General features: G+C 30.2%; 1 protein-coding gene across 1 annotated transcript; it reads left to right on the forward strand.

Moving 5' to 3' along the window:
* The first annotated feature begins 3,530 nt into the window (after positions 1-3,530).
* Positions 3,531-12,694, forward strand: LOC115703623 (wax ester synthase/diacylglycerol acyltransferase 11). The gene is made up of 7 exons (XM_030630860.2): positions 3,531-3,924; positions 4,008-4,622; positions 4,713-4,779; positions 9,829-9,911; positions 9,992-10,201; positions 10,285-10,422; positions 12,204-12,694. The coding sequence occupies exons 1-7, from the start codon at positions 3,661-3,663 to the stop codon at positions 12,360-12,362; spliced, it is 1,536 nt and encodes a 511-aa protein (XP_030486720.2). The 5' UTR covers positions 3,531-3,660; the 3' UTR covers positions 12,363-12,694.
* Positions 12,695-15,185: the final 2,491 nt, after the last annotated feature.

Here is a 15,185-nt window from a genome sequence, read left to right on the forward strand (position 1 = left end):
CTATTCGTGTTCTTTGATTTGTTAGTTAAGCCTACTTTTGGGTCAGGGTGATACGTACATTTTGGGAACACGGTAGTGCGATTGAGTGGGAGCGCTAACATCAACATGGAATCTATAGCTTCTATCTGACGAATAGTAAGTAAAGGATGATCTCCTTCGAGCTTGACCAAACGAAAATAAATGGTGGAGATCTCATTTCACATAAGCTGAAATAGCATTTATACGGGGTTAAGTGTTTTAAGGATTAAATACATTGTAGGGTGTAACGGTAATCTAATCCTTTTACAGTGTAGATCATTCATATAGAGGATCATTGATCAAATTAGGATTATAACAATGGATAACTAATGATGTGTCTATATAGTGGAACATATAGAGCATTCTATATACTGAGAGTGCAATTCTAAGTTCTATGCGTGGATTCAACGAAGAATTAATAAGTCAGTGAATTTAGGTTATAAATTCTTGATCTGCTTATTGGAAACTCGGTTATATAGACCCATGGTCCCCCCACTAGTTGAGATAATATTGCTTGTAAGACTCATGTAATTGGTTTTGATTAATCAATTATAATTCTCAAATTAGACTATGTCTATTTGTGAATTTTTTCACTAAGTAAGGGCGAAATTGTAAAGAAAGAGTTTTAGGGGCATATTTATTAATTATGATACTTTGTATGGTTCAATTAATAAATATGATAAATGACAATATTATTTAATAATTATTTATAGTTATTAAATAGTTAGAATTGGCATTTAAATGGTTGAATTTGAAAATTGGCGTTTTTGAGAAAATCAGATGCAGAAAAAATAAAACTGCAAAATTGCAAAAAGTGAGGCCCAAATCCACATTGCATGGTCGGCCACTTTTGTAGGGTTTTCCCTCTGATATTTTCACTATTTTAATGCCAAATAATTTAAACCTAACCCTAGTGGAATGCTATAAATAGATAGTGAAGGCTTTAGGAAAATCACACTTTTCTTCTGACTTTTCATTCAGAAAAAACTGAGCCTCTCTCTCTCTCCCTATCTTTGGCCGACCACTCCCTCTCTCTCTTCTTCCTAAAGATTTCGAAATACTTAGTGTTAGAGTAGTGCCCACACACAGCAAGTGATACCTCAATCATAGTGAGGAAGATCGTGAAGAAAGACATTCAACAAGAAGGAGTTTCAGCACCAAAGAATCAGAGAAAGAGATCCAGGTTCAGATATTGATAATGCTCTGCTACAGAAAGGAATCAAGGGCTAGATATCTGAACGGAAGGAGTCATTATATTCCGCTGCACCCAATGTAAGGTTTACTAAACTTTATATGTGTTTATTTCATCGTTTTAGAAAGTTCATATTTAGGGTGTTAATCAACATACTTGTGAGTAGATCTAAGATCCTGGTAAAATAATTTCCAACACCTTGTTGACATAGGTAGTACTAATTAATCCATTTAAGCTCTCTTCAACTGTGTAGTCCCATACCTACACAGTGTCAGAATCATCCCACTTGACCTTTCCCAGGCGCTGTGGAATTGCACAGCTTACCCGATATTTCCCCTTACAGATCACGGGACTATTGACTGTCACAATCACCCCCCCTTACGGGGTCCGATGTCCTCGTCGACCACACTTCCGGCTGGGTCAAGGCTCTGATACCATTTTGTAACGTCCCCGCTTCAAGCCTCCATTCGGTCCTTACACCCACGGAATAATGGCTCTTATACATGAGTACGTCACCCTGACTGCTTCATGGACTGATGACTGGCCCTACAGACCAACACGAGTGTTTCCAGCATGTTTTGTCCTCACTCACACGCTTCCTGAGAAAACTTTCCAGGAGGTCACCCATCCTGAAATTGCCCCAGGTCAAGCACGCTTAACCTTGGAGTTCTTTCGTGATGGGCTACCGAAAAACAAGATGCACCTTGTTGACATAGGTAGTACCAATCAATCCATTTAAGCTCTCTTCAACTGTGTAGTCCCATACCTACACAGTCTCAGAATCATCCCACTTGACCTTTCCCAGGCGGTGTGGAATTGCACAGCTTACCCAGTATTTTCCCTTACGGATCACGAGACTACTGACTGTCACAATGGTGTAAATATCCCTATTTATTTCAGAAATCGATTTTTGATTTAGTTAATTTAAGAAACGAGTTTTTTTAGTAATTTCAAGAACCGGTTTTTGATTTACTTAATTTAAGGAACCGATTATTGATTTAGTTATTTCATGTAACTAGTTTTGTGTGTTAGTTTTTTTTTTTTTTGTTACTTTATGGAACTATTTTTTGTCTTAAATTTTTAACTACTTCATAAACATAACCAGTTTATTTGTTTCATATTCTAACATCCAAAAAAAAAAGAATAAAAAACTCCGACATCTAATTCTAGTGACAATGAAAATTCTGATGCCTTTTTTGACAGTGATAAAAACTCCAATGACTTTTATAATAATTTTTCTGACGACTGTAAAAAACTGTGGTGACTTTTTTAGCGATGATAGTTACTTTGGTGACTATTCTAGTGATAATGGTTGCTCCAACGATTTTTCTGACAATAATAACTGCTACAACAATTTTTTGGCGATATTTTTTCTTAAAAATCTTGTTAAATTTATTTATAATATTTTGTTGGGATATTTTATTTATTTATTTATTTTTTGAATAAAAAAAAATGTATGTAATTATAAATTATTTTTTATTGCATATAAATGAAAAAAAATACACAGCATGAATTACTCTAACATAAGTTAGAATAAACTATTGAAAGTTTCAAAAATAAAAATAATAATAAAAAAATAAAATAAAATAGTGCGGACATGATCTGATACATCTTATTGAAAAGATTCTATTTACATTTTATTTTTTCTATATTTTGATTGGTTTATTTTACTTCCCTATGGTATGAGGACAAAAGTATAGGTCATACCTTAAATCTTCCCATTATATATATTGTGGGATAAAAATTTGAATTTAGGACTTCCATTTTGTGAGAAGAAAGTTACCAGGCTATGTTTATGAACACCATTATTAAGTAATTTAATTTCACCAAACAACAAATTAATTCATTCCAAAACCATTTCATGATGACCAACATGTACGACAACATTTATTTTCTCATTTACACGCAACCCACCCTCTACGTGATCTAACCAACTACCTTACCTAAAATGCATATACATATGTTTATGCTTTTCAAAATGTATATATTTTTGTTAATGTTTAATATAACTTAGCCATGTTCATTACTTCATTTTTTAAGTCATACGGACTTTCCTTAATCTTGGAAAAAAAAAAAACAAAATATAAATAATAATGCAAAGTAACGAGTATTTTTACTGTAAAGTAATATTTATTACAATTTCATTATTTATTGGTGAACAAATAAATTTTTTATTTTTTGGTTGTTCAAACTGATAAAGTGTTAGTCAAAATAGTTATTTTTCTGAAAACTCCTCATAACCGATATGAAAGATCGTTCTATAATAAATCCCACGATCATGATTGATTAGATGTCTTAGCTATATATATATACATATAGATAAACCCATATAATATAAGCCATAGATAATTGGAACCCAACCAATTATAAGTAACAACATAATATTCCCCCTGTTTAAATATACATATAAATTAATTTTTTTGTAGTGAAAGATCGATAATTATTATATTATGGAGTTTGAAGAAGGTATGAGATCGAGAAAGCAGCAAGCAGTAGTTCTAAAACCAATTGAGACAAAAGTTAAAAACAGAGGAGATGATATGAAAATTTCATTAGAGGAGCCAGTAAGTCCAGCAGGTCGTCTTTTTAACGAACCAAATTTTAATGTTCATATCTTAGCCATCATGGGTAGCAAGATCAAAATTAATTTGGATTTAGCCAAACAAAATTTGGTTCATACTCTGCTCAAGCACCCCCGTTTCTCTAGTCTCCAGGTACTATATATATTAATTAATTTACGATCATGATTATTATTATATATAATACAAATATAATGATTAATTTAAATTTACTACAGGTTGTGGATGAGGAGAGTGGTAGTGGAAAAATGAAGTGGGTAAGAACAGAAGTTGATCTAGACAAGCACATAATAGTACCGATCATCGACCCAAACATGGAGGAGTTTATAAGTCCAGACAAGTTCCTTGAAAATTACATTTATAGCCTCACGAAAAACAATCTCCTCCTGGACAGGTCAAAACCACTGTGGGATGTCCACGTGTTAAACCTGAAGACAAGCAACGCCGAAGGAGTTGTCATTTTCAGAATCCACCACTCACTGGGGGACGGCATATCACTAATGTCCCTTCTCTTGGCTTGTACACGCCAAATCGAAAAGCCAGAGGCCGTACCAACACTTCCCACCAAGAAAATAATAAACACTTACGATCATAACAATCGTTTTATCTCAAAGTTATCGATCTACTACTGCTTTCTTGGGCTTTGGTGGATCTTGAAGCTGTTTTGGAACACTTTTGTTGATTTCGTATTGTTTGTGGCCACTGCTCTGTTCTTGAAAGACACTCACACACCACTTAGAGGGCTTCCGGGGTGTGAGCATAATCCTCGCCGAATCATTTTTCGGGTCGTTAGTTTCGATGATATTAAGTTGGTCAAGAATGCAATGGCTTCGGTACGTGATATATTGTTATATATATAATATTAATATTAATCGCTTATTTCTTGGCTTAGTATAATTAATTAGTGAGCTGATTTTGTGCAGACTGTAAATGATGTTGCCGTGGGAATTACACAGGCTGGTTTATCACGATACCTCAATAGAAGATATGGTACGTAAAAAACCAGGATTTTACTCTCTTCTCTGTTTAATTAGTTAGGACTACACTGTAAAAAGAACTAAATATTGCTATACGTACGCACCATATGAACAGAAGGCTAAAATACATACATAGAGCATGGATATATCATAGAGAAATGCTAAAGATGCCAATAACTTTTTGTGAGGTATAATAAGGGCAATTTAATATCGAATATTATTTATTTTATTTTAATAAATATTATAAAAAAATTAGTAATTAATAATAATACACACTTCATATCGTGATGTTACTCATAACTCTATCATATTTTGGATATTTATTGTGTTATTTTATTTTAAGAGAATTACTCCTTATATAATTTTTTTCTAATTTTTTTTTTAAATTTATGGTTTGGGTTTCTAAAGTGGTTGCAGCGCTATTTGCAATAGAAGTTTCTATACGATATTTTGTTACAATTTAAGTTGCAGCGCTAGTTGCAATAAGAAATTCTATGTAAAATTTCGTAAAAATGCAAAAAAAAAAAAAAAAACAAAAAAAAAACTATTTTAAAGTATAAAAATGAAAAAACCCATTTATTTTATTTTATTTGCAATTTTATTTTCTAAGCTGCATAAAGTTATTATTCTTTTTTTTTCTTCATAATTCTTTCTATACTTTTTCATATTTATATACAGATTAATTTTAATCTTAAATTTAATTAAACAATTAACAAAATTCTTTTAAAAAACAAATGAAATCTTAATTATAATACAATAGACACGTAATTATTATTATTATTATTATATTTTTTTGTGTGTGTGTTTTACTTGGTAATTTTTTTTATTATAAATTAATTTTAATGTTCTTCTAATATTTTGATTAAAGAAATTAAAATGAAATTATAATTTCGGGAGTTCTAATTAAATTGATTTTTGTAATGTTTTTTTTTTCTTTGTTCATTCTTTCTTTCTTTTCTTCCTTTTTTTTTAACAAAGTAATTATCATAGGTATATAGAGTTTTTATACCACAAACTAAAATTTTTAATTTTTGTACTTTTTTTCTATGGAGCAGAATTTTTTTAAAAATACTGTGTACTGTGTTAAATTTTCACTATTGTTCCATGATTGTTTTTTAGTTGTTCTATTGTTGTTTTAATTAGTCTATTTTGTTGTTTTACTGTTGTTTTTATAAAAAGACAGTATTTTTGTAAAAAAAATCATGTGACAGTAAAATGATAATTTTTTACCTAAAATGTAATATTATTGTAAAAACCCCAAGTATATAGTACACATTTTGTGTAGTTGCTTAGTTCATTATTTATATTCTGTTAAAGATTCTAATAATTATATGGATATATTTATTTCTTTTAGTCAATAAAAATGGAAGCTGTTATAGAGGAAAAGCAATGAAAAAAAATAAAAATTAATATTAAAGTAAAACATTTTAATTAAAAGAAATTTAATAGTTTTATGATACAAAAATCAGTTTAGTAATAATTTTTTATTTAGATTTTTATTTTTCAATTAGAAACGTAAAATAATTTTAAAAACATGTTGTCTAAAATTGTTTTAACTTATTAATTTTTTAATCAATTTAAAAATTTTGAAAACAAAAACAAATCATTTTAAATTTATTTCAAACATATTTTTTTTCTTAATCAATATTTTGGACTCCAACCAAACCCGAACCTAAACTCTCGCCCCTAAGACCGGGACCTCGACCCGAACCCAGACCATGGACTGCTACCCCGGACCTCGACTCTGGATCCAGACTCGGACTCAGACCTAAGCCCCAGCCCCAACCTGGACCTGGAACCAAACCCTGAACCCAGACTTTGGCCCTGGACCTGGACTTGGACCTGATCCCCGACCTCAAACCCCAATCTCGAACCCAGACTCGAAACTCCGACTGGACTCGGACCAAGACCCAAACCCCGGCCTCAAACCCTAACCGGACCCTAGCCCCGAACCCCAACCGAACGCAGGCCTCGGACCACGACCTTGGTCCCAGACGCGAGACCTCGACCTGGACTCGACTTAAATAAAATCAATAAAAAAATCAAAATAAACTTTTCAGAACACATTTTTATTTTCTATTTTTAAAACTTAAAAAACAAAATTATATAAACCATTTTTGTTTTTTTAAAAAATTTTAAAACAAAAATTCTACTTTCATTTTTGTGATTAAAAAATTAACAAATAAAAATGTTACTAAAGGCCACCTAAATTAAATTAAAATTTTAATGCCTAAAAAATAAATTATTCATTTTATTAAAGTTAAAAGAAAACGAACTAACTACGAAACCCATTTTTATTTTTTTTTAAAATAAAAAAAAAAAAGAATTTTTTTTTTTGTGTTTAAAAAATTTAATAACAAAATTTTTACAGAAATTTAAAGCGTCCTATAATTTTCCTGAAATGTGTTTGACTAGTGATTATTCCTCTCTCCTATTAGTATCCGTTTTTGTTCATCATTACTGTTTTGAAAATAATAATAATTTGGAAGTGAGTTCATTAAAAATGTCAACTTAAGAGTATTAATGTCAATTATATATCTTTAGTTTTAGGAAAATGAGAATGATAATGAAAACGAATGGTGATGCAACTTTTCGTCTATGAAGAGTTGAAGACAGTGTGATTTTGGAACAGAATCATAATTCTCTTCTTTTGAATCATCTTTCTATATCATGTTCTTATTTAATTTAAGAGACACATCACACTATAGATTAGAATGAGTTATTACAATATTCAGTAAAAACAAGTTTATTTAACAATAATGATCTCTTATATAAACACTAAATTTGTCATTAAGGTCGGTAAAGTTTCGTATTGATCAGCAGAGCATATTTCAAGAACCCCAACCTCCAAGACTTGCCTTAAAAAATTCATCTCTGAACAACATTCTTCATAATGATCAACCTCAAGGTCAACTTGGAATTGATCAATATAATACTTCCACAAATTTATCTTATCTGTAATTACACCTTCCAATTTGTCCTTGAAAACATTAGATCGAATATGAGTTGCCATTGAGTAAAACACATCATTTAAAAGCATCATAGGAAAGAATTCAGGACTACATATGCACACCTCTAAACGAAGAACTTCCATAACGATATGATGAACTACATCGTCTTCAATTTCCTCATCCAAATCAAACAACATTCTCTTCTTTTCGCAACCATTATTGCTCCATGATGGTCCTGCAAGCTCAAGTGCATCCATGAAGAAACACATTACAAAGCCAAATGTGGTTATTACAGTAGACTCATGACCATTGTTTTTCTCTTCCACACGTAAGCATTCCACTATGCTTTTAACATCATCAACACTTTGTGACATTGGCACCATTTTATTATTATTCTTAGTAGTATTAGCAATATTATTGGAATCAGCTACGACCGTGCCCAAGACCAAGATCATTATGTACTCAATAAAGAGTTTAGAGATTTCATTGGCAATTTCTTCAAGAGTATACCTGAGACAATTGAAAGCACATTGGGCAAGAGCATCATTTGAGGTGTCTATCTTCATCATCAACTCACGCAAACTCAAATACCCTTTCTCTCTTTTCTTCTTGGATTCTTTTCTCCAAGTGTTTTCCATGAACTCTTGTAATCTTTCCAAGTAAGGCTGTAGCGGTTGTTTCTGGCCGTTTTGATAACGTTTTGGGATATTGTACTTGCGGAACCTCTCTTCCGATATGTCCAAAATCTCAAGTCTGTTCCTTAGACCAATCTTTAAAGATTCATGAATATCCACAGCACTACTACTCGTCACTTCTTTTACACTCTTCTTCTTCCTCTTTAGCTTAATCGATTTAGGTTTTCGATAAACATCGCTTTCCAAAATTTCTATAAATTCTTGAAATTCTTCAATCTCACCTTTTCTTACTGAACCACTGTGTTTGAACTGATTAAGTTCTTGCAATCTGGTAATGAGTGTCGTCCTTAAATTTTCGAGCTCGGAATCCATTGCGAAAAGTAGTATATATGTACTATAACTAATAACAAACGCTCAATTAAGTTTCTTCGGTGAAGAAGATACAGAGTTCTCTGTCTTTTTCTTGAGAGAGAGAGAGAATGAGAATTCTTGAAAAAGCGTTATATATAGTGAATATAATTGGTGAAATAATACTTGGTAGATGAATTGTAACCGTTATAGTATAATTCATTATATATAACTAAAACTCTCACTTGAAATTTTGTTATATAGTTTTATGCTCTGTTTTCAATTGTCTTTTATATAATTTCTGTACGCAGGTCGTATTTTGGTATTTTTGGACTAAACTCAGTAATTATTTTGAAATATTTTGTAAGACTTAATATAGATGTTCTATTCTGATATTTCTTTTTTTTTTTTTTACTGATTTATAGTGTCTTTATTAAAATATACATTTTTTAGAACATGTAAATAACTTTTTAATCAAAATTGAGTATAGACCTGTGCCAACCAATCCAACTGTTGCACATGGCTCGGGAGTGCTTTTAATCCCACAAATAGCAGCTCTTTTCTGAAAGAGCATTCTTATTGAATAGCATGGTGTTTTTTTTATAGTTGGTGTTTTATAATTGATTAGCATAAAAATTATTTTTATAAGTTATACGATATTTAATATTTACTTAACACTACTAACATATAATACTGAAAAAAATGCTAACAATTCTCTTTCTAAAGCCTCAAAATAATATCCCTCTATTATTTATTATATAAATAGTTACCTATCTTCTATAATATTAGTCACATTTGCTTAGTTGATAATTAATTCTAAAATATCTTTTGATTTTGAGTGTTAAAGTAATATATTGACAATTTTTCAATTTCGTGTTTGGAATTAACATTGTAATTATCTTTTACTATTATTTTTCTTGGAGCCACCCTTTTGATTGTCCAGCACCACATTTGCACTTAAAATTATGCAAATAATTAAATATACTTGTACTTGAGAAATAAATTATAATTTTACAGTATACTATATACACTTAATAACATTACTTCACACCAATTTTTGTAATATATTATATAATTGCATGCAAGAGTAGTGTTTCTAATTACGTTGTTAATAATATATAATATTAGGTGAGAATGGCGAAGCCTTTCCAAAGAAGATACGGCTCAGGTCAAATTTGCTGGTTAATATTAGACCATCTCCGGGAATTCAAGTAATTAATCTTTCTAACTATTAATTAATTAATTAAGTAGTAAGTTATGTATACACTTAATAATATTTATAAATATGCAGAGTTTGGCTGATATGATGGAGAAGAATAGCGAAGCAAAGTGGGGGAATTGGATTGGTTATGTGCTCCTTCCATTTGACATTTGTTTAAGGGATAACCCCTTGGATTATATTCGCACAGCTAAAGCTATTATTGATCGAAAGAAACACTCTCTCGAAGCTCTTTGCACTTTCTCCATTTCTGGTTTCATTTTTGCCCTTTTTGGCATCAAGGTACGTAACCTACTACGTTTGGATCACCTTTCTCTCGTAAACTTTTTAATTTATTGATGATGATGTTAATGAATAAATAATAGAGAACAAGTGCTCTATTTCACAAAATCCTGTCCGCCACTACAATGGCGTTCTCCAACGTAGTCGGACCACTTGAAGAAATTGGTTTCTACGGACACCCAATGGCTTACCTAGCTGGAGCTACCTATGGCCAGCCACATGTACGTAATTTAATTTAATTTCATTTATACTGTCTTTAAGAGCTCATTTTATCAACATACCACAAATTTTGATTTTATATACTTAAAAAATTAAAAATTTTTATTATTATACCAAAAACTTAAACCATAAAAAAACTATACTTTTTTTTCAAAACCCCAAAAATACCCCCTTCACAATTCTCTCTCTCTCTGCATCATCTCTCTCTCTCTCTCTCTCTCTCTCTCTCTCTCTCTCTCTCTCTCTCTCTCTCTCTCTCTCTCTCTCTCTCTCTCTCTCTCTCATCCCAACCGCCCACCCTCACCACCACCTCCGACCTCCGACCCTCACCGCCACCTCCGACCACCCGCACCAACACCCCGACCCAGCCCCACTCTCTCGGACCGCCCAAAAATCGCACCCCGAAACCCACTCTCTCTTCCTCTCTCTCTGAAATCGCAGAAAAAAAAAAAATTACTCCAGGTCCGATGGTCGGACCATGAGTCCGATGGGGTCCGACCAATCGGACCCATCGGAGCAATTTTTTTTTTCTGCGTTTTTAGAGAGAAAAATTGTCCCAGGTCCGATGGGGTCCGATTGGTCGGACCCCATCGGACCCATGGTCCGACCATCGGACCTGGAGCAATTTTTTTTTTCTGCGATTTCAGAGAGAGAGGAAGAGAGAGTGGGTTTTCGGGGTGCGATTTTTGGGCGGTCCGAGAGAGTGGGGCTGGGTCGGGGTGTTGGTGCGGGTGGTCGGAGGTGGCGGTGAGGGTCGGAGGTCGGAGGATGGAGGTCGGAGGTGGTGGTGAGGGTGGGCGGTTGGGGTGAGATGGAGAGAGAGAGAGATGATGCAGAGAGAGAGAATTGTGAGGGGGGTATTTTTGGGGTTTTGAAAAAAAAGGTATAATTTTTTTAGGGTTTAAATTTTTGGTTTAATTATAAAATTTTTTAATTTTTTAAGTATATAAAATCAAATTTCCCTTTTAATAATGTTACACAAATAAGACAAATAAAAAATAAACAAAACTGTTAATAAATTAAATAAAAAATGGTGTTATAAACTCTTTATAAATAAATAAGACTGTCTTGGGGAATTTTTAAAAATGTCTATTTTTATATTTTATTTATAATTTTATAATTTAATTTTTTTTATTAATAAAATTATGTTTATAAAATTTTAAAATTACAAAAATAAATTTTTCTCAAACAAAGTCAGAAATAATTAAAAAAAAATAAGGAGAAATCAACTCGACAACAACTATAAATTAATTATAAATAAACTATAAAATAATTAAAAACAATTAGAATAATGATCTCATTGCAACTATAATACAATTATTAATAAATTATAAAAACAACAAAAGGAGCATTACTAGTGCTTTTTAGCTATTCTCTAATTTTATGAATACAGGCCAGATCTTGGACATATGCAGACTAGCCCTGTATCTAAAGCCCACTTAACTTAAGAGTTCAAAAAAAAATCTTTTAAAAATAATTTTTTTTTTTTTTGCTGATTTTAGAAAATATTATATTTTTTGTTAAAATGAGGGCACAAAAATGACCATAAGAATGGAATATTACTTATTTACTACCACAAACTACTATTTTTTCTTCAAAAATATTTTAATAATATTGTATTTATTTTAATTCATATGTATTCAGTATTTTATATATATGTATAAAAATAAAAAATGAAATTTTAGTGATATATTTAAAAAAAAAAAAAATTGAAAGAAAAGAAAAAAAAAAGTGATATTTGGAGTGCTCTAATTAATAACCTATTTATTTTAAATTTAAACAGGAATTGATGGTGAATTTCCAAAGCTACGTGAATAAGATGACTATTGTTCTGTCTGTGGACGAAGCCACCATTCCTGATCCGCATCGATTGTGTGATGATATTGTTGAATCGCTCAAACTTATGAAAGATGCTCTTCTCCAAAAAGGCCTCCTCAAATAATCTTTTTAATTATAAATAAATATATTAGGTCAAACAGGATGAATACTTAGTATTATTTTGATTTTGTTATAATTTTTAAATTATTATATTTGAAAAATTATATAATTAATTAATATATCATATATAATAACTATTGTCCTTATTAGGGATGAAATATTAAGGGTGACACTTTAGTAAAGAAATAGTATTAGGGGCGACACTTTAAGTTAATACATGTTGCTCCTAATACCTTTTAGATTATTATTTACGGACAAAAAAAGTAACCCTTAAAGCTCTTTTTGTTATATTTCGTTATTTTGATCATAAATGAAAATTGATGGCATTATGAATTAGTGAACAAGTGCTTAACCTGCAAAGGAAAGATGAGGATTTATCAATCATGTAGTTTTGAGTTTGACTCCTAGAGTTTGGTCCCTTGCACAATCAAATAATAATAATAATAATAAAAAATAACTATGGGATTTTCTTATTATTGGGCAAGGTCATTTTGAAGCAAGCAAATCATTTATGATGAAGATGATGGGGAGAGATGTTTATCTCCTTTCAATATTTCTAGCATTGAATTTTTTTTTATTCCAATCTACATCCATATAATAAAATTCACCATAAACATATTTAATTTTATATTGTGACTCTTCAACGCCTTTCGTTCCACCAAGTATGTGGATCCAAAATTCAATTATTTCACAATTTGATTTTTAATGGACTGGTACAAAGATCGATCGGCATTCAAAAATAAACCTAATTATAATAGCGGGTAATAATAGTATCTATGAAAATGTGGTTCCTTTAGTGATGAGAAATGATAATTAATATAATAGCGGGAAAAATTATGTTAACGTTAATTTTTTAAATGTATGTAATTATAATAATATTTTTAATTTAATTAAATAATATTCTGAATTATTTTTAAACTCAAAATGCTACCACACACATGTATATAATTATTGTTAAAAAATATTAAGTAGACACATCAAAATATTTTAAAAAAATACCATAATGACCATAAATTTGATAAAGTTTAAGAAGTAAATCAAAAATATAATATGATAACATTTAAATAGAATAAATTAAAGGGTGATTCTACAATGCACCCCCTTAAAAGGGATGTACTGATACACTCTTGACTTGTTTCGCCATCCAGAAAAAATTTTTAGTCTAATTTTTTTTTCATATTCATGTACTTTATAGCTATTTAAGATAACCTACAAAATTTTGAGAAATTCTGAATAATTTATAATATAAAAAATAATGTTCAAACCGTCTATTTTACACACATATAAAATAAAATAGTCACGCGTGCAATACACTGTTTGAAAGTATTTTTCGGCGTGTCAAACTTTTCTAAATTTCTTAAAATTTTGCATGATGTCTTAAATAACTATAACGTACATGACCATGAGAAAAAATTTGACTAAAAAATTATTTCAGATGCTAAAACAAATAAGGTGCATCCATATATCCATTTTAAGGAGTGCATTGTAGAATTTCCTTAAATTAAATATGTATAATTAACAAAATATTCAATATATATCGGGGAGAATATGCGGCGGTATACACTAGTATGTACCGTGCTCATATATGTGTGGTGCGGTTATTTCCTGCTCTATTTATTTTCCAATTTACACAGATAAAATAATTATGGGTATCCGTAATCGAGATAGCAGTTATGGTGGTGTTTGGTAACACTTTTTTAATCAGTTTTTTATTTTTAAAAGTAGAAAATTGAAAATATTTTTCAAAAACATGTTCTATAAAACTGTTTTTACTTTTCAATTTTATAATTAGAAATCAAAATTTTAAAAATAAAAAAAAATCAATTTCAATATTTTTTTAAACAGTTTTTTTTTTAATCAATCTTTTGGATTACGATCAGACCCGGACCCAAATCCCCTCCCCGCGGCCTTGGCGTTGAACTCGGCTTCTGACTTGAACCCGAATCCGACCAAGGACTTAGACCCGAGTTAACTAAAATCAAAAAATAAAAATAAAAATAATAAATTTTGCAGAACACACTTTTGTTTTCTGTTTTTAAAATTAAAAAATAAAAGTGGTTATAGAACGCATTTTTGTTTTTTAAAAATAAATTTTTTAAAAACAAAAATTTTACTTTTATTTTGTGATTAAAAAATTAAAAAATAAAAGTATTACCAAACGGCACCTATCTTTTTTATTATTTTTTTATAAGTAATATTTTACAGATATTTTTTAAAATTTATTTTTCTAAGTTTTATAAAATGTGCTATTTAATTATTCTAATTAAAATATGACACTAAAAAATGTGTTAAACACTAATATAGTACTTTTTTAAGAATTCTCTTTGTGTTAATATATTATTTTATAGTTGACTAGAAACTCTAATGATGTGACGTCTATGTGTTCACCAAATTCATTTATTCTTTCTAATGCATTTAATGAATTTTGACTCAAAAATAATAATAATAAATTAATAAAAATAGCTAGATTCTTTTATTTTTTAATGGTTGGATTCTAACCTTTCTAGTGATAGAATTTTATAAAAGGTTTGGGACCCTATAATATATGATACAAATATTTAAGGGTTTTTTTTTGTTATTTTTATACTTAAAAACAATTTTTTTTTGTATTTTTACGAAATTCTACATAGAAATCCCTATTAATTGCAACTAACACTGAAACTTAAATTGTAACAAAAAATCGTATAAAAACCCCTATTGCAACTAGCTCTGCAACCACTTTAGAAACTCAAACCGTAAATTTGAAAAAAATAATTTAAAAATAATATATAAAGTAATTCCCCAATATTTAAATCAATTTTTAATACCTATGCGTTATAATAAGAGA

The sequence above is a fragment of the Cannabis sativa genome, chromosome 1, assembly GCF_029168945.1.
Source record: "Cannabis sativa cultivar Pink pepper isolate KNU-18-1 chromosome 1, ASM2916894v1, whole genome shotgun sequence".
NCBI classification, from domain to species: domain Eukaryota; kingdom Viridiplantae; phylum Streptophyta; class Magnoliopsida; order Rosales; family Cannabaceae; genus Cannabis; species Cannabis sativa.

Excerpts from the sequence above, each read along its gene's own strand:
- LOC115703623 (XM_030630860.2), top strand. The coding sequence starts at position 3,661 with ATGGAGTTTGAAGAAGGTATGAGATCGAGAAAGCAGCAAGCAGTAGTT. Across the intron at positions 4,780-9,828 it reads ATACCTCAATAGAAGATATG|GTGAGAATGGCGAAGCCTTT; the intron begins GTACGTAAAAAA and ends ATATAATATTAG. Across the intron at positions 10,423-12,203 it reads CTACCTATGGCCAGCCACAT|GAATTGATGGTGAATTTCCA; the intron begins GTACGTAATTTA and ends AAATTTAAACAG.